General features: G+C 43.6%; 1 protein-coding gene across 10 annotated transcripts; it reads right to left on the minus strand.

The window, feature by feature from the left end:
• Positions 1-1,007: 1,007 nt before the first annotated feature.
• rin1b (Ras and Rab interactor 1b) lies at positions 1,008-19,783 on the minus strand. Of its 10 annotated transcripts, none has more exons than XM_077499277.1 (13): positions 18,032-18,423; positions 17,379-17,441; positions 13,177-13,320; positions 12,872-12,986; positions 12,725-12,797; positions 11,367-11,458; positions 11,090-11,262; positions 10,620-10,904; positions 9,090-9,627; positions 7,314-7,622; positions 6,987-7,121; positions 6,747-6,916; positions 1,008-3,546 (listed from the first exon to the last, which is right to left on the minus strand). In XM_077499277.1, the coding sequence occupies exons 2-13, from the start codon at positions 17,394-17,396 to the stop codon at positions 3,223-3,225; spliced, it is 2,376 nt and encodes a 791-aa protein (XP_077355403.1). In that variant the 5' UTR covers positions 17,397-17,441; positions 18,032-18,423; the 3' UTR covers positions 1,008-3,222. The 10 variants fall into 10 exon arrangements, with proteins under 10 accessions (XP_077355403.1, XP_077355400.1, XP_077355404.1 ...); XM_077499274.1 differs by lacking the exon at positions 18,032-18,423 and adding an exon at positions 14,748-14,974 and having other exon boundaries at positions 17,379-18,022; XM_077499278.1 differs by lacking the exons at positions 17,379-17,441; positions 18,032-18,423 and adding an exon at positions 19,503-19,783.
• Positions 19,784-20,120: the final 337 nt, after the last annotated feature.

Raw genomic sequence — 20,120 nt, forward strand, 5'->3', positions numbered from 1 at the left:
TCTGGCATTTTTTTTCCATCGACACGACTGGTGTTTTTTTTTTTTTTTTTTTGGTTTCCCGAAATACAGATTTCGCCATACAATACATGGTCGTTTAAAAAAAAACAAAAAAAGAAACGCCTTACTATACATGGTCGTTTAAAAAACAACAACAACAAAAAACGCCTTAGTATACATGGTCGTTTTTTTTTTTTTTTTTTTTTTAAATGCCATACTATCCATGTGGGCGGCACGGTAGTCGAGTGGTTAGCACGTCCGCTTCCCAGTTCTGAGGTCTCCGGTTCGAGTCCAGGCTCGGACCTTCCTGGGTGGAGTTTGCATGTTCTCCCCGTGCCCGCGTGGGTCTTCTCCGGGTACTCCGGTCTCCTCCCACTTTCCAAAGACATGCATGGCAGGTGAATTGGGCGCTCCGAATTGTCCCTAGGTGTGCTTGGGAGTGTGGATGGTTGTTCGTCTCTGTGTGCCCTGCGATTGGTTGGCAACCGGTCCAGGGTGTCCCCCGCCTACTGCCCAGAGCCAGCTGAGATAGGCGCCAGCAGCCCCCGCGACCCTTGTGAGGAATAAGCAGTCAAGAAAATGGATGGATGGATACTATCCATGGTTGTTTGGGGAAAAAAAAAAAACCCGCCTTAGGTTACATGGTCGTTTAAAAAAAAAATAAACGCCTTACTATACATGGTCGTTTAAAAAAAAACAAAAAAAAAAAAAACGCCTTACTATACATGGTCGTAAAAAAAATAATAATAATAATAAATAAATAAAAATATGCCGTACTATACATGGTCGCTGCTCGGGCCCTAAAAATTTTTTCGCCAGGCCCGATCTGCGTGTAAAGTTTGGTGAGTTTTCGTTCACGTTTAGTTTCTCAAAAATGTGATTGTTTGCGGAAAAGAATAATAAATAAAAAGAAGAAGAAGAAGAATTCCTTCAGGAACAATAGGGACCTCGCAGCAGTCGCTGCTCGGGCCCTAAAAATGTGTTGGACAAAAAGCATTAGTACTCACAGCTGCACACCAATTTGTTTTTATTCTTGCAATTACTGCAAATGACCTGGCACAGTTACAGTGAAAGAAATAGTGAGCTCACACAGTAAACACATGCACACGTCACTTTGGCAGAGATTTGAAATAATATATATATATATATATATTTTTTTTTAAAAAAGCATGCACTTATGTTCAAAACACATCATCGTCATTACTTATCGGTGAAAGCCTGCACAGCTGCTGCACACATCCACCCTGCAAGCCCAACAATGAAAGATAGTTTTAAATACTAGACGTGGAGTTGAACAGTCAGCGGGAATTTGTCCCGGTCACATCGATCCAATCATTGCCAAGTAATGCGGCCTCAACTAATTCGTAATAGTCCGGCCAGCTTCCTGATTTAAAAGATGACGTGCCGGTGGCTGGCGTGATATGGAGGACCATTTGCAAAGTTTTTTTTTGCAGAACCTAAATAATATGTATTTGCCGAAAACCTCACCTATGCACATCTATCCACATAGGAGAGGCTAGCGTTGGCCTCCGGCTGAGCGTCCACGGGCATGACAACAAACAGAAGCGTGACGGACCATTCCAGTATTCGTGTGAGCTTGATACTGGACAAAGCAGAGTGCTAAACTTCTCAACGGATAGCTGCTCAACTTCAGGTAACGTCAGTGGCCACGTAGGGTAGAGAGTCATTTGCCATACAATAATCCCCCTCCATAGCACACTTTCACAAAGCACTGATTTTATTGTTGACCATTAACTATTTTGGGCTGCAATATAATGACAATGTGTTCAAAAGCTTCAATGTGATTTTGAATATTTTAAAGTGTGAATGAACTACAAGAGAAATCATTTTTATCCCATTTCAGTGGACCCCCGCTATTGGCAGAAAATCGGTGTTTAAACGCCTCCCCCCGCTTTTGGTTTGAATGCAGCATAAGCATGCCCATTATAACCGCATAAAAAAAAGTGTGATTGTGGTGTGTGTGTGGGGGATTTATTGTATGGCTTCACCTTTTAAGAATGTGTTTTTACATAGCCTCGCTAAATAGCTGATTTTCACCTATTATTCATGTGCGTCTCTCAATTTTCAAAAACAATCTGTAAGCCATTCATTTTTAAGCATATGGTTGTAAGATGAGTTTGTGTTTTGGAATCATACTTGATAATTGATTTTGGCTTTAGACATTAATACAGTCAATTGTAAATATTTTGGAAGTCACAAATTTTCACTCTTTGTGTTGAGGCGAACCCCCGGTGAATATATAGTATGTCCTGTACTTCGAGATAGTGTCTCTAGAATACAAAAGCGATCACACCGTGTCATGCTAAAGACGTCTTAAAGGAGAAAAGCATCCAAAACAAAGGAAAAGATGGATGAGCACACCAGTAGAACAACTGTGTCTTACATTTTTCTATGGTTGTACCAGGTATTGGGTACTCATGGAGTCTACCGATACCAGTGTAGCATGCACTTCACTTCACAAATATGGCACTTTACTATACTTTCATTTATTTAATTCAATCTCCGGTGTAATAACCTTATTTATTGATTGATTGAATTCTTATTTTTCATTTTATTATTATTATTTTTCATTTTATTATTATTATTATTATTATTATTAGTAGTAGTATTAATTCAATCTCTGGTGTAATAACCTTATTTATTGATTGAATTATTTTTTATTTTATTATCTGTTCTCATTGCTGCTGGACATGTAAATTTCCCAGAGGGAGCCATCCCAAAGGGATCAATAAAGTCAAGTCTAAGTCTAAGTCTAAATGATTGAATTGAGGTATTATTTATCAAGCTATTGAAAAAAAAAAAACCTTAAATATGGTGTTAAAAATTGATGTAAGACAAAATTGTTCTACTAGTATGCGGAATTGTCCTATTGGTCATTCATCCTGGTCATATCAGTCAATTACAGCCGGACTGACGTTTGAGCAGGCTTTATGCGGTGGCTCACCAGAGGTGGCGCCGTGGAGTAAGCTGCATATCACAGAAATGCGCAAATAGCTTTTCCTCAAGCGACTTGACTTGAGACTTGTCCTTAGAAGTCAAAAGCCGGAAACTTTGGCTTGGAAGTCTTTCGGTGGACGGCCGTTTCCTCCTCGGATGCAAACAGAGCCTTCCTCCACACCAGGCGCAGCGCCGCTCCTTGTCCGACCCACGTCCCCCCCCGCGGGCATTAGTCTCTTCCTTCCTCCCGCGCTCCTCCGCTCCCACTCACTCCTCGCACACCGACTCACTCAGGTCCACGGCGCCGCCTCTGGTGAGCCGCCGCATCTTGCTGAAGTCGTGGTCGGTCCTCAGGTAGGAGAGGGAGGGGCCTCCCTCGCTGTGGCCCGCCAGGTCCTGCGGCTGGGCCTGGGGCGGCAGGGCGCGCATCTCGCCGCCGCTGCGCCAGTACAGCGTGTACTGCTGCGGGTCGGACACGCCGAAGGTGGCGGCGCACAGCTGCGCCAGCGCCTGGCTGCTCTCTCCGACTCGCCACTGCAAGGTCCGCACGGCGCTGCGCTCCCCGTCCTGGAACAGTATCCGAACGCACCTCTGGAGGGGGGGCAGAAGCACAAACAACGAGGTCACCAACCTCAAAGTGAACGACATATATTAATCATCTGTGACTGTATGGAGATGTGCAGATGCACAGAGGAGGAAAACAGAACTAGCTAGACCAGGGGTGTCCAAACTACGGCCCGGGGGCCATTTGCGGCCCGCCGTCCATTTTTTAGTGGCCCGCGACATATGCTAAAAAATGGCATTTAACTCAGTTCAAATAAAATAAAAACAAAAATATTTGGAGATGTTCAAAGTAAGAAGGGAGGATGTCGAAAAACACAGGTGCTATTAAAGGTTATTTTAGTTGGCTAAAACTAACGAAAAAATAAAAATTCAAAAAACAGTTTTGTTAACAAAATAAAATAAAAACAAAGATGCTTTTTTAAAAAAGAAAACTAACTACAATTATAGGAAAAATGTCCTTCGTTTTAGTCTTTGGTAATTAATTTAATGCATGAGCCTTTGGGGATGATTTTAAATGTGATTTTTAGTAGATTTATTTTGATATAAACTGGAATAATGACGCCGCGACCATGGTTTTTTTTAAATATTGCGCACAAGTAATACACATAAAAATAAAAATAAAAAATACACCGAAACTAAATAACCTAAAGCTAAGCATTTATTAAAGAACTAAAACTAATTAAAAAAAAAACGAAAAAATTCAAACTAACTACATTTAAAAAAACAAAACTAAAATCAAAATAAAAACTAAAATGAAAAACTGCAAAACTATAATAACCCTACTGCCATATTACAAACAAATTGGTTTATATACTGTAGCATTTTTCTAAATATGCAAAAGCACAAATACATTATTTGTACAATTTTTAAGACTAAACACAATATCTCTTCATAACATTATGTGGCCCTTGCGTCCTTCTGATTTTCCATATGTGGCCCTCAAATGAAAAAGTTTGGACACCTTTGATCTAGACACATTTCAACTTGATGAAGACAGAATGACGACGAAAACAAGGAAATCATTCTGTGATATGAATGATGGTGCCTGTAATGCTGCCGAGAGAGAATCTTCTCCAAAACAGGGTTGCTAATTTGCGACAAAAGAAACTGGATCACCCCCTCGAAGTAGCAAAACTTAGTTTTCCTCATTGCCAATCTTAACTAGACAAAAGTCATCTCGTTGTTGACTTCTCTGCCTCTTCTTCAAGCTCTTAATTATGCTGCAGCGACAGTTCATCCAGGATGTCAGTACTGCACCTCCTGTGGCACAACCTGGTACTACAACTCCAAATTCAGACTTGTCCATGTACAGTACTACAAAAACACTTCAAAATCTGCGATATTTCACAAGCGCAAAAAAAAAAGAAAGAAAGAAGAATTTTGGAAGCAGAGACGCACAAACAGCAATAAGAGCCAACTGTCAACAGGTCCAACTTACATAGTCACCAAGCTCCTCGCTGTCCGTGTGCATATTGTGTTTGCCTGCTTGGATGCGTAGATACAGCTCAATAAATTTCATGTTATCTGACCGCCCACTTCCTCATGGCACTCGCCTCACAGATCGCCCGCCTGTGTCGGAGCACAATCTGGCTGCCGGCTCACTTGGATGGGCTATTTGAAGCCCAGAGAGGCACCACGTGACCGCACGCAAACAACGTGCTTGACAATGCTTCTTATTTTTTTATTTTTTTCTCTCTCTCTCTCTCTCCTGCATCTGCTTGGACCAATCTGATAACAGGTGAAAGTGTGTGCGCGTGTGTTCATGCATGGCCCACATCAGAGGATTACCTTCAAAAAGTAATCCCCGCAAATTCATTTCAAGCATGTTTCCGAAAGCTGGAGGGGGACCACCTAGGATTCTGCAAAATGCAAGTTTTTTTTTTTGTGGACCCCAAAGAATGTCTCGCCAAGTCCAGTTTGTGGAACTTCTTGTTGAAGGAACTGATTTATCAGAAAGTTATTCACTTGTATCGAATGGTCGCAAAGCTAACCCTGCACTGGGTGCTTATAGCCAGCGCATTGGTTGAGAATTTGACCCAGCACATTGAACCCCGATCCCTGTCCAATCACGCAGCCCCAACATTTTCGAAGAAAGCTACAAAAAGAAACAACCAACGTGTGTCTAAAATGACAACTTGCTTCAGCTCTTCAGCCCGCCCAAATCCAATCTGATGGCTCAAAATAGATCATCCAACCTGGTTAAAATCCACAGCCGCCCGGCCAGTGGGTTAGGAAAACAACCCAGCGTTTTTTCAATGAGCTCGGAATCGCACCAAATATCCGCCTGCCTTCATTATTCGTTTTGACACTAGCCACTAAATGACCGAAACAACTCGAATGAGTTACTCAATGTATGTCGAAAAACATGTCATAGTTCCAAAAATGAAAAAGTGCATCGAGTATAGCAATCTATATTGACCAGATGTTTACAAAGCCATATTCACTTATCTCGTTCAAACGTATTAAGAGTGTAGCCTACACTGGCACGTCAACACACAAGGAAGTTGAACCTTTTTAGTTTAAAATAACTTTCTTTAACCTTCCACCTACTCTGGCCAATGCCAGAACAAAGGATGTTTTTTTTCTCTCTCTCTGGTCTCATTTTAATAACCTGGCAATAGCCAAATTGATGTTGTGATTCTCCACAATATCAATCTGAGCCTGCTCCACCGTGATTTGCTCGGGAAAGGCGGGACATTCTGTACAATACTTCGAGCTGATTGGACGATGTGGCATCTTGTGCACGTTTGTTTTGACCAATCACGGCTAACGGATGAAAATGTCATCTTTGTTCTCGTCAAAGGGGGGAGAACAAACATGTTTACATTCTCACAGTATTTGTAAACAAATACAGCGAGAATTCAGCCTGCTGGCAAGGTTATCATTCTAAATCCATCTAAATTGCTACGAGCCTCATCCTCGCTAGTGTTAAGCTCGTTCGTCTCTAATAGTTCACCAATAGTTAGCTGGGCACAAATTCCCATAACTACTTTCGGGTACGTCGCTTTCACGCATGTGCACTCCCCCATGTGCCATCCAAAAATTTCTCCCTGACAATATGCTAAGTCGCATACTGACTTGAATGGGAAAATTCTGATTCGCCGTTTGTTTGCAATTCGCTACTCAATTTAAGTCACCGCCGTCGTGCACAGCCCGGCTTGAATCCGGTTTAGATTCTGTTTGTGCGGACAACAACCAACAGCGTGGACTTATGTGGCCACCGTTACCTGGCTCTGAAGGGTCTCCTTTTGCCTCTGAGCCTCGCGACTCCGCCGACAGCGCCACTGCTTCAGCGCTTCCTGGGCCTCGGACGTAAGGCAGCCTGAGATCGACTGGTCCCGGTCCATACTCTGGATCAGATGAAGGCTGGCGAACACGCTGGTCAAGTAGGAGCCGCCTGCAAGCACAAGAACAGACAAGTGGAATCCAGACCGGTTGCACACGCCGATGTTCCACTGAACACGAACCTTCGCCACCAAGCCAGGACGGCTCCAGGAGCTCCATCATGTACTCCACCTCCATCAGGATGTGAGGCTTGTTGGACTCAACGATCACGTAGGACAGCGACGGCAGGAAGTCCTCCCAGCTCACTTCCTGCCCTGCTGGGAACCAAACACTCCATATGTCAAGAGTTCCGACAAATGGCGAAAAATTCTGAAAAGTTTTAAACTTTCCACGGCAATTCATGGAAACGTTTCAAACATTCGCCAGATTAACTTGCCCATGGAACTTGATCATAAATTTGCACCGGAAATGTTCACCCCCTTGGCATGCACGACCACCTGGCGTCTCACCGTGCGCTGTGCCCGCGCCCTTCTGCACGCACTTGCAGATCTGCAGCAGCAGCAGCACCTTGTCGACGGGCGAATGCGTGCGCCGCATCAGCGCCAGCTTCCGCTTCACCTTGTCCACCTGTCGACCGTCGGGCACGCCCATGCGCATGCCCAGGCGTTCCGCTGCGCCCTCGCCTTTCAGGCGCAAGAGATTCCGCTGAAAGCGCTGGCTGGATGCATCGTGCTGGTGTAGCGCCACGAGGGCTTTGTCCAGGTGAGACTTGAGGGGGCGGAGCACGCAGGAGAACATGGCACGCTCCAGGGCAAGATCTGCCAAACCAGGAGAACTATTGGAATTCTACCTGTCAATTCCACAGAGCTGGCATAAGTACGTAAATTACACTTGGTACAAGTACAGATACGGTACTTATGTCAAATAATAATAATAATAATAATAATAATAATAATAAAGATGCCTGTACTTAAAAGAGAATCCCATAATTTCTTCCGTTGCATTTGTGGAATATGAATGAAGCATTAAAATCCCCCCTGTTGTATCCATCTCAGGGGGCGGCCATTTTGCTACTTGCTGTTGACTGAAAATGATATCACAATTGCTCAAACTGTGATGTCATTTTCAGTCGAAAACACGTGACAAAATGGCCACCCCCGGAGGCAGATAAAAATGGGTGGATTTTGCTGTTTTATTCGTACTCAGCAAATGTAATATTAATCAGAATACCGTGTTTAGTGGGCGTGCAGAGAACATATATTGTTAAGAAAATTTCTGGGTTGACTTTTTGACCCCACTTATCAGGGCTGGGAACAATAATTGTTTGTTTGTTTGTTTGTCTTTTATACAACAATCATCATCTTAAAAATATTCTGAATTGATGCAGAGGTTTTAATTGTTTTTTTTTAAGTTTAAATAAAAAAAAACTAAAAGCCACTGTTTGCTGTATATTGCACTTTCAAGTAATGCAGGTTACACTAAATCAGAGTGATAAGTTTAAATATGTTTTTTTTTGTAAAAATATTGTTATAGAAGAAGTTAGACATTTGTTACAGCAAATGCTGCCACTTGTTGGCACTTTTTGAAATTTGTGTTGACACTATTGTAAACCAGGTTGCCTTGCTACATTAATAAAAGTCAAAGTGTGAAATCTAAATCCTTGGTCTTCCTTGAGTTCTGCACTTGTTTTAAAAAGGTACCCAGTGTTTTCCATGGACAATAAAATATAAGCCAATATAGTAATGCATCAGAATCGAATCGTAGGCCTCTGAATCGGAATCGAATCAAATCGTGGACCACTGAAGTATTTGTACTTAGTTACTTCGCACCACTGCCCTTCTCAGCATGCTTCTCCTCTCTCACCTGTACTGAAGTCGATTTCATGTGTTCATCTCGCTCGCTTACAAATGTGTTAAGTGACTCCGTGTTTCTACAGTAAAACTACCCCTCCCTTTAGCCAGCTCTCCCCCCGCACCCCCCTTTGAATCGTGCGCTCTCCAAGCGTGCGTGGGCCCGTGAGATCTTTTTATGATAAACGAGAGTGAGGGAAAAAAAATGCAAATGGCTCCCACCAACGCAAAGGCAGATAAATCAGAGTGCAGGAAGGAAGGAAGGCGAGCGGCCCAGCAATCCCCCCAGAAGTCCGTGCAGTGCCAGGCAACACACGTGCACGCACATACACACAAGCCTACGCACAGAGCTGCGTGACTTTTATAGTTTTTATTTATGCGCGCACAACCAAACAATATGTGGTTTTGATTTGGATTCTGCTTGGATGTGTTTACCTTTCTCACTCTCTGGCACCAAAGTTTCAATGGGAGGTTCCAGCTCGCCACTTTCCAGCAAACAAAACTTGGCCTGGGACAGGAAGAGGCGCACACCCTCCAGGAGTTGCACGGACGTCACACGCGGTGAAGAGGGTGAGGCGGCGGCCACCGATTTGAGCAATCCCGTCTGAGCCAGGAGGAAGTCCTGGACCGTCGCTCCGAAAATTGAACGCCTGTCCCGGGACAGCTCCTGCACCAGTCGCGCCAGACGCTTGTCCGGAGCGAAGAAACACACAAATGCCTCACTCATGCGGTGCAGCCCGCCTCGGCCTCGTGAGCGCACTAGCGGCGGCCGGCGGGAATCCTGAGTTTGGGTTTGGACCCCACTCTCACAGTCGGAATCCGAATCATTTTCCTCGTCCAGGCTGCTGAAGGAGCTGTTGCTGTCCAGCTCGGCAAGAGATGGAGCCGGCCGGCGCTCCGGCGCCAGGAGAGCCACTTCGATGGCAGGCGCATCCGCTGGAATTGGCTGCCGGACGTCAAGAGGCTGCTCCACCTGAAGCAGAGTACAAACATACTGATCATCGGCTTGATTTTGACGAAAAGGCCCAATTATCAGATGTCTTTCATCCTGAGCAATTATGGGTATGACAGGAGTTCATTTTCCTCTTAGATTTGCTCAAAAAACAGTTACTCTGATGAACCTTTCAAAATTTACGGTGGCAACCCCTTACACCTATCATGTCGTCAACAATGAGTTCAGTCGAGCCACAGAGGAACGGAATGATCGCCAATCAGGAAGTGACCTCTAGTTTAGAGGAGCAACCAGTTGTGTTCATTTTTGTATAATAAATCTGATATACAGGGTGATTCAAAAAGAATGACCCGATTTCATGATCAAATATTTCATAAGTAAATGTATGAATCAGAATCAGGAAGTGGGTGTTTGAAAGATCAGATTTCCAAGTTTTTATAATTGTCACGTGACACTGACAGACTCATGCGTCTGGCAGCGACAGCAAAAAAAAAAAAATGCTCTTTGTGCTTGGCCTTCTAGATCTCCTGACCTCACAGTTTGTGATTTTTTTTTTCTCTGGGGGTTTGTAAAAGATAAAAGGTGTATTTTACAAAGCAGGTTTAGTGAGAACACTGAGTCAAGAAACCCTGAAATGTGGGAAACTGCGTCTTCCGTTTCAGAAAGGGAGGTAGCTGAAACGAGAGGCGAAGAGGTAACTAGCCTGTTTCATAAAAAGAGGTGATTTAAGCTCTCTGTCAGTTACCGTAGTAACATGGTTCATGAACCTAACCTGGGGTGTATTCCACAAAGCAGGTTTAGTGAAAAACCTGAGTAAAGAAACCCTGAAAAGTGTAAAACTGCGTATTCCGTTTCAGAAAGGGAGGTCACTGAAACCAGAGGATAAGAGGGAACTCGAGCTTGCTTCATAAAAAGAGGTCATTTAAGATCTCGGTTAGTTACCATAGTAACATGATCCATGAACCCTGGTCCAGGGCTCAGAAATATATATTTTTTTCCTTTGACAATCTTACTTGAGGCGCTCGGGCGACCATCATGTCCTCTTCCTCAGACCCTGCAGACCCCGGTGACAAGGCAGGGGTTCTCCTCAGGACCCCGGCTCCGGCGTGAACTCTCCTCTTGGAATTGGAGTCGCGCAGCCTGTCGGAGCCACCGGGCATCTCTATGGACGGAGGCGGGGAGTAGGAGCCCACCCCCTCGAGGGACAGATTCATGGAGGACTCGGAGAGGCGCAGCCGCATGCTACGCTTGAAGCGGTGTCGCTTGTTGGAGGCACTGTGACTCTGGAGTTGTGATTGCTATGAGGATGGAAAAGATGGCCGCATCAGCTCAGCGTCCTCGGTTCTGATTCACATCTTTGCTAGCTTATGTCCTATTGTTACTTTAAGAACAAACTGGACTGAGAACGCCTGCGACTGACTGGGACCAGTCCTGCCTCTCAGCCAAAGTCATCAAGAATCAATTCCAGCCTGAGACAACCCACCTTCCAGACTTCCAGCTGCAGGAAGAGAGGGTTTATAAAGCACAGTTTGCCTTGACTGCTGTGGCCCTGAACACGCCATCGGTCCAAGGCCGCCTCCACCTGGATCAGGCTGCTGCTCAATGACGCCAGAGGTCCATTTTGAAGTTCTGATGGGCTGGGGGAGTTCCAGAAGTCTGCGTGGAGACCAGACGGGACGAGATGGAGGACAGAAAGAAGTTAGGGTTTTGGTTTCAACAGCAACACATCGCCGTCATCTTGACGATGCGGTGGAGTGCACCTTGGCCCATGTGCGAGATGCTTTCCAGCTGCCTGTGTGTCGTGGCGTTGGCAATGGCATCTGGCAACTGAAGAGGCAAAGGCAAGACATCCCTGCAGACAAAATAATCCAACGATTGTTTCACATCGTCATCTTAAATTTTGTTGTCAAAGATGAGTAATCAGGTTGCCAAAAAGTGGACCATAGTTTTACTTGTAGTTTACACAAGTGTCAGCCAGAACCGGATTTTAAGCCGGCCAATTGTCATTTGCACTTTGGCATTGCAAATGTGAAGGATAATTGATTGTTTTGAATTCATTTGGAAAGAATGTCTACTGTTAAAGGCTAATTTTATCACTATCCTGTGAGCATGGAGGTCTCAGAGAAAGTGGGCGTGTGTTTAGTCCGCATAGACGTTGCGGGGGTGGGTCCGCACCTAATGACATCATAAAGTGAGCACCCGCTCGTTTTCTCAGGTTGGGAGGGGCTGGTGCATGAAGAGCAGAATGACCTAGAATGTCTCATAGAGCGGCCAATGGAGGAAAACTTTGGTGATGTTTTCGGTGAGGAATTTGGATTTTAACATGGCTAAAAGCTCCAAAAAGTTGATTTTTCACGTTATTGTCCCTTTAAACATTTCTTCACAATAGTGTGTTATATGTGACCTCTAGTGTAAACATGACATTCTAATTAATATTACATTTGTAGAATAAGAGTTATGTAGCAAAATGCAGCCATTGTTATCCATCTCAGGGGCGGCCATTTTACCACTTGCTGTCGACTGAAGATGACATCAATGTTGCTCAGGTCTCATGTAACAACCAATCACAGCTCAGCTTCAGAAAACAAGTGAGCTGTGATTGGTCATTGCCTGAGACCTGAGCAACATTGATGTCATCTTCAGTTGACAGCAAGTGGCAAAATGGCCGCCCTCTGAGATGGACAAAAATTCTCTGGATTTTGCTGCTTTGACTCATATTCCACTAACGCAGTATTAACCAGAATACTGTATTTAGATGAGTGGGGCTGCATAGATTATAGAACATATTATTGTCAAAACGTTTTTGGGGGGTTGACCTCCCCTAACTTAATGAACAAATTCAGTGAAAGTTCCGTTTTGTAAGGCTGGAGTAAGAAAAGCTGATTACGGCTGGACTCATCTACAGCGATCATTCCATCTTAGTGTTGTACTCTATTAATACACATTTATTTCATATTTTTTTAAGAAAACGGGGACCCTATGGCTCCGAAGCTTGACGTGAGATCATTTTTAGATTCTGAACTCAAAACTGAGTTAAATACAGCTGTCAGACCTCGATCAACAAAAAATGGTGTTCCCCAGTGTTATTGTTATTGAGCAGAAACACAATTAACTGGACCTGCTGACGCAGTAGAAAGCCACCAGGCGACACAAGTCCGGGAAACTGAGCGCCGAGCTCTCCAAGGCGAACGCTGGCGGAAGAGGAAGTAGAGTTTGAGTGACAGGCCCCCCCGCCTCATCGTCAGCCAGGTGAAGCTGCACTCACTGTAGTCTTCCTCACAGATGAAGCACTCCTTCACAGAGGACGAGCTCCTGTCGGCCGTCACCCTCATGCATAAAACCTTCCTCTGGCTCACGCTGCACTTGCGCACCAAGAACGTCTGCGAAGTAGACCGACATCGTCATCAGCTCACCAGCATGGATCAGTGCAATTGCAATTGTGAATTTCAAGCTTAGATTTGGCAGGCTTGTCAACTAGTTAGAAAACATTTACTGTATTTTCACTTTACAGTGATTTTTTTTTTTTCCCTCAATTGAGTTGAGCGGTCGTCTCCGTGCTCGTGTGCTCACCCCGACAGGCTCTCGAAGCAGAATGTAGAGGACGGATTCTTGCTTGAGTGATAGCTGAAGCCACACAGGGTGTGTTAAGAGCAAACGATCCAAGACGCTAAAGGCCCGCTGGGCACCTGGCTGAGTGGCGCCCGCCTCCTGCATCTGAAACAAACAACACGGATTACCTCACATCTCTGCAGTCCGCTTTGTTTTTGGGTCACTTTCAAGCAAGTGGCTCAATCATGAGTCGTTAAAGTGGAAGTCAACCTTAAACATTTCTTGACAATAACATGTTCTATGTGACCTCACTTGTCTAAACATGACATACTGATCAATATTACATTTGTGGAATAGGAGGTACGAAACAAAATCCAGCCATTTTTATCCATCTCATGGGGCGGCCATTTTGCCATTTGCTGTCGACTGAAGATGACATCACAGTTGCTCAGGCAATGACCAATCACAGCTCACCTGTTTTCTGAAGATGACCTGTGTTGTTTCCTGAGAACTGAGGAACAATGATGTCATCTTTAGTTGACAGCAAGTGGCAAAATGGCCGCCCCCTGAGATGGACAAAAACAGCTGGATTTAGCTGCTTAACTTAAATTCCACTAACACAATATTCACCAGAATACTATATTTTGACTAGTGGGGCTGCATAGAACATATTATTGTCCAAAAAAAAAAATGGATTGACTTCCTCTTTAAATAGTTTTTTCAGATTACTGATGACTCAAAAATTTGTAATTTTGTTGCCTACATTTGAAACAGATATCTGAACTTTCTATTTATTTTTAGTGACTTAGATCTTGAGGACTTTTACAAGGTGGAAAACACAAATAGCAGTGACGCAGGGACTATGATGCAACACAATGGGTGATGGGTGATGTCATCTTCAGTCGACAGCAAGTGGAAAAAATCGTTTTTAAAGGTATTAATTGTACATGAAAAATTACAAAGTTATCAAATTAATTCTGGACAAAATATTAACTTTTTACTGCTGAAAATGGCTTAATGAGTTAAGTATCCCTTTACATGTGTTTGACTTGGCTATAGCATAGCAAGCATTAATGCCAAGAGAACCGTCAGCAGTTCGGACAGAACTTAAAAATGGTTTAAGACTGGTTAATCAAGCTGGAAGGCTAACGATAGCTTGATGGTAGCAGTCCATTTTCAGTGTCTGGCCCCGCAATTGTGGCGCTCGCTCGGTTTGGTGTGCTGCTGGATGTCACACTGTGTGGGCTGCCGGCAAGCGTTCGCCAGCGTAGCAGCAGATGGTTGCCATGGCAACCCTGGCCTACACGTTCTACCAGGCATTCCCACTCAGTGAAACACCTTTTCCCTGATAAGCCGAGGCTACGCACACACCCACACCAACGCTGTTGTTAAAGTGGCAAGGGGGCTACGACTTTATTTCCACAAAGCTTTGTAAAAAAGAAATAAATAAAAGTGACACCTTCTGTACGTCACGTGTATCTCATTTTTTGCTTTCTCTATTGTATTTTTGGGAGGGACCTTGCGCTTCAGCAACATGCAAGGAATATACTGCTACATACTTTGTTTCCATTCATTTGCACATCAACACTCACCTCCTGACACCTGTTACGTAACTCCTCCCCCTCCGGCAGCGTGTGCGCACGCCGCTTCGCCACACGTTGGCAAATAATAGGCCGAGAGGACTCATTTGTCATATCCGGGATAATTGTTTTCATCATTCCATTCGTCTCCTCCACAGCACCATCGTTGGCTACAACCCGAGCGTGCGTTAGACGTTCGGGGAAAACGACCCCGCAGAATTTCCTTACGTAAAATGCAACTGCACCCACGCGCGCACACACGCACACCCATACACACACACACACGTGAGTTGGGAAGTACAAATACATTGTTAGTATACTTAAGTACGTTTTCAGGCAACTGTACTTTGGTAGCGTATTTATTCTTCTGAACACATTTTGCTTGGACACCAAAATTAAATAGGCAAAGTTGCTTTTTCAACCTTGGCACATGACGTCACAATGTAAAAAAGTAAAAAAAAAAATAGGGGTGTCAGGTGATTCAAATTTTTAATTGTAATTAATCGCATAACTTCACTAATTAACTCACGATTAATTGCAAATTTCAAGTTTCATACACTTGTTAACATAAAAGTGAAAAAATGGAACACTAAATAGAAATATGGCTGCATCTTTTAGTCATTGATAGAGTAATTTCATAATTCATCAAATTGAGTTAACGAATGCATTATAAAAAATGAGTGTGATATTGATTTGTGTTGTTCATTTTTCTGCCACTAGATGGCATAATTGCATTTGTAAGACATTGGTGATAGTTCAGTGCATTTTTTTCTTTTCATATTAGGAGCTATCTAATCTTTAACATGAAGTAACCTGTGAAATTCTGCACATTTTTAAAATTGTAAAATACAACTTAACCCCAGTCTCCACAAATATAATCATCATTATTCAATTTATTACTGCTAAATTTTGTCATGGACGTGTCTGCTGCGTTGCGACTGGAATTTCCCCAGTACAGGTTTTCCAAGTAAGGGGCGGTCATTAATCACGCGTTAAAAAAAAAAAAAAAAAAAAAAAAAAAAAGTGGTGTTAACTTTAACTTTAACTCAAAATTAACGCAATCATTTTGACACCCCTAAAAAAACAACAATAATTCAAACAAATCATAGTTATATCGGATATTGATTGATTAATTGATTGATTGATTGATTGATTGAGATCTTGTAGAAACCACTAGTTTCTAATGTTCAAAAATTATTTGTGTAGTGTCAAAAACATATACAGGTGTATTTAGTCCTGTTTTTTTTCCTTTGGTTAATCAGTTTCCAGGTAATCTATTTTTCTTCTCAGTGCAAGCACTATGAAAGTTGTAACAAGGAGGAGGAAACCATTTTGTGTGTCAAAATGGCTTGTTTGTGCCCATTTATTAAAACAGGCACGCTCACTAACAGTAAAGAAATATTAATAAAAATAAAAAATGTTTTGTTTGGGCAATGGAACTGGCGGGGACACTGTGGGCACCACCCCCACTTTTTGTCCTGCCTTTGATGTCTTTGCTTTTGCTCCATTTCTCATGTATGTTTTCGCACTGCTTAAGGTCTGCACATCCCAAGCCAGCCACCTCACTAACGGCTGACCGCCACATGGCGTGGGCACTAGTTCAGAGACACTTTGACTACGCTGCCACCTCCTGGTACAACAGCCTCGCACACATTTTAAACAGCAAATTGCAGACAGATCAAAGCAAACTCATTAGGGTCATCCTAAAAGTTCATCCACAGAGGGAGACCGGGGCTGGTTTTATCACTGGTAAGTTGTCACATTGCAATTTTGTCTCCACCAGAGAGCGCAACGAAGAAGTGACAGGCCAGTTTTCTTCATATAAATGTTAAGAGGTTGCCTGAGAAGCGAATAGCACATTGTGAGCTGACATGAGTGCCAGTTATCTGTTTTGCACAACCAAAAGTACAAATTTTCAACTTCATATTTTTTTAAACAAGCGTCGTACATAGACAAATTCTAGCAACAAATCATATGGACTCATTAGAGGAGATATTCGGGCATCTTGTCATGCCTCAGTCACTGCTCTGTTTTAAGCTAACTTTAAACTAGAGCAAGTATTAGCTAACATGGTAGTTTGGGGCAGCTTGTCTCAGCCATTTTGAGGTTTGTTTGTTGTCACATGTGCAAAGAATGGGGCTGGGCCAATGAAAAATGCACCTCTGGCAACTCTGTTTACTTATGCCAGAATTGTTCTTCCGATGATGGTTAGTCTTAAGAGTGAGGAAATTAGTTTGCTAGGTTTTGTTTCATTGTTTAAAAAATGATTTTACAGTTGCTGGAACTACACTATGCCCACATGTCACCACTGGTTTAAGTTTCATCCATCCATCCATCGCTTTTCTTTTTTTTTCTTCTTTTTTTTTATTCAATTTAATCTCAAATTTCCAATATAAGGAAAGCAAATCAGGCATTTGAGACTGAGAGCTTTGACCTATATGCAAGCAGTTACTAAGGACTTTTATCTATTTCAACGACTCAAACGACTATTGTTAATTTTCAAGATCAATGACAAACAATTTCTCTGGCTGGAAAAGCAAACAAACAAAACAAACAGGAGAACAAGGATAATTTTGTCCTTGTTTTTTTTTAGTTGCAAAATCCAATGTGACATCTTACCCAATATATAGTGTGACAACTTACCCATTCGTGGGGCAACATGTCACCTGTTCGCTCCGTATATTTGATGGGCGGCTTATAACTGCACTGACACACAGTACAAATATGACATGAATACAAAAAATATACCAAAGACGTTGGTCTTTCCTCTGGTATACGTTTTGTTTATATATGATGTATTGACTCCAAGAAGTATATAAAAGTATAAAAAGTGCGCCAGTCTCCCTAAACACCCGGACTGAAACAAAATCAAATAAAACGATTAACGGCTGAGAAAAACGTCTGTGTGAAAATGCTTGCTCACTTTTAAAATCAGAATCTAATTTACAGGTGAAAAAAATCATACAAGTAGCACTTATCAACCACATGGTGTAAAAGCTCTCTTGTAAAAGCATTAAGTGTAGTTTAACTCTTCAAACCTTCGTAAAAAATGCACTTTTATACCAAACAATTAACACAAGCCATCATATTAGCAACCACACAATGCTGCTTTGCACCACCAATGGGAAGAATTTTAAAAAAACAACATATCTGTCAACTGTTCCCAAGGCCTTTGTCAGTTTGAGGTCCCATCAAAACAAACTAATAACACGCGATTTTTGACTACTTCCAATATTACAGTGTTGTCTTATGCATTACACACGCCGCCAGCACCCCAAACACGGAAGTCAAGTCACCTTTGAGAGGCTATCATGAACTAAATGTAGATAACCTAGTGTATCCTCCCTACGTCTGTGGCTTTCATATTAACGGATGAAGTTCGACGACTATTGCAGCACTTGCTTAACAATGTGACGTAAAACTGGCGACCAAAAAAAGCAGGTTGACGGCCGCCCGCAACGCATCTGCGTTAACATAATGGCGGCTAAGTTTAGCCTGATGACTAATGAGAAAGCTACAAGTGTCCACATTGCGGGCGGGTTGGTGGGGTCCTACTGCCTGCTATGACGGCAGGTGTCCATTTTAGGGTGACAAAGCCGTTTGTGAGTCAGCTGTAGCACAACAGTTGGAAGTTGGACTGTAGGGGAGAAACGTTAGCATGAATATGAATATTCCTTAGTTAACAAGCGGATCACTCGGGAGTTGTGTGCGCGCGCATGCAGAACATTTGTTTCTCTGTATTTGTGCGGACTGCAGTCATGACTTTTGTAGCCACCAGATGGCGTCAATGACACCCACGTAAATTCAAGAGAAAAAACAACACAGGTCACCAATGAATTCAACCAAACATCAAGATTCCACCAGATGGCGTTAAAGTCAAACTTTTCAAGTGTAAATGCTTTGAAAACCAGGTTCAAAACTATGTGTTCTTTTTGTAAACTACTTTTATTTCATTATTTTGCTTTTAAATGTCTTATTCTGTTTTTCTTCTTTGCTGTTAAATAACCTTTATTTCAACTTCAATAGACAAAATAGTCCAAAATGGCGACCAGCTTCAGCTCTTCAGCCGACCCTAAACCGATCTTCCACCCAATAACCTGCTTCAAATCCACAGCTACCCAGCGAGTGCTTTTAGGAACAACCCAGCAAATCTAATTTGGAATTTTTACTCCGTTCTTCGATCAGGAAAATCTGTAGCCCCACTTAAGCTCCTCCAGCATTTTATTTGATATTAAAACGTATCTTTAGAAATGATTTTCTCAGCTCCCCCTTAACCCATGGAGAGAACAAAAGCTGCATGGAGCCGTTGTCTTTCTTTAAAAAAGAAAAGAAAAAAGAAAAAGACTACTGCAGGACTGTTAATTGCTCTTGGGGGTGCATAAAGGTCGGGGGGCACATCTCTTCTAGTTCTTTCATGTCGCGCACGCGCGCGCATGCAAAATAAGGCGAGGAAAGCGGCGAGAATTCAGCATCACGTCCACTCCCACGCCGACAGGATGGCGCTTTTCACTCTTGACGATTATGTAACGTCCCGACTCCCGAGGGTGAGCTGCCGCCCACTTGGGCTTGCTTGCACCTGATTTCGTTGCGCGACCTCTCGGCCCGTGAAGCCCCCCAAAGTCCCAACTCAACAACACTGACTTTGTAACTGTTCGTTAAAATGACGTCATCATTGTTCAAGTTGACGCGCTTCGGCAAAGTTGACAGCAACAGTGAGCGGCGCACGTTGCGGGGGGTCACGCGCGAGCCCGCGATCAGGTGACTTACCTTGTGCGCCCTCCCCGGACGGGTGCGCGTCCCGGCAGCTGGCGAAGAGCGAGCTCGTCACTCCTCTTCCTCAGCGAGGAAGAGCACCCTCGTTCATCGACGGCGACAAGGCGGAGGAGGAGACTGAGCGCATCTCCAGCGGTCCCGTCGGTCGTCAGCCTGTGCGCGCGCGCGCCCGCGCTAAACTTGCACCGAGTCGAGGCGACTCCCGAAAGCCCGACTCCATCCCAGGCGTGACCATGGGAACGCCGTTCGGCACGTCACTCCGCCGGAACTGGACTTTGACGCACGTCAGCGGGCTATTTGTGTCCCAAAGCTTGCAGGTGCAGGGGCGGGGGTTGTGATTCCTCTACTTGTCCACAGGGGCGCGCCCACTAAGTTTATTCCGCGACTGCGAGTGAAACTTTGTTGCCAATCAGCCGCCAAATGAGACTCACACTCTGTGACGCTCATTTAGCGGCTGAAAATGGAGACTCAACGTCTCTTCGGCAAATGGGTTCAAAAGTTGTGGTTAAAAGAGCTCCACATAAAAATGACTAGGATGGTTGCCGTACCGCGTATCCCCAGCAGACGGCGCAGTCCCTGGATGGTTTTATACATTTGGTTTGTCTTCGTTTG

The sequence above is a fragment of the Festucalex cinctus genome, chromosome 16 (genome assembly GCF_051991245.1).
Source record: "Festucalex cinctus isolate MCC-2025b chromosome 16, RoL_Fcin_1.0, whole genome shotgun sequence".
NCBI classification, from domain to species: Eukaryota; Metazoa; Chordata; class Actinopteri; order Syngnathiformes; family Syngnathidae; genus Festucalex; species Festucalex cinctus.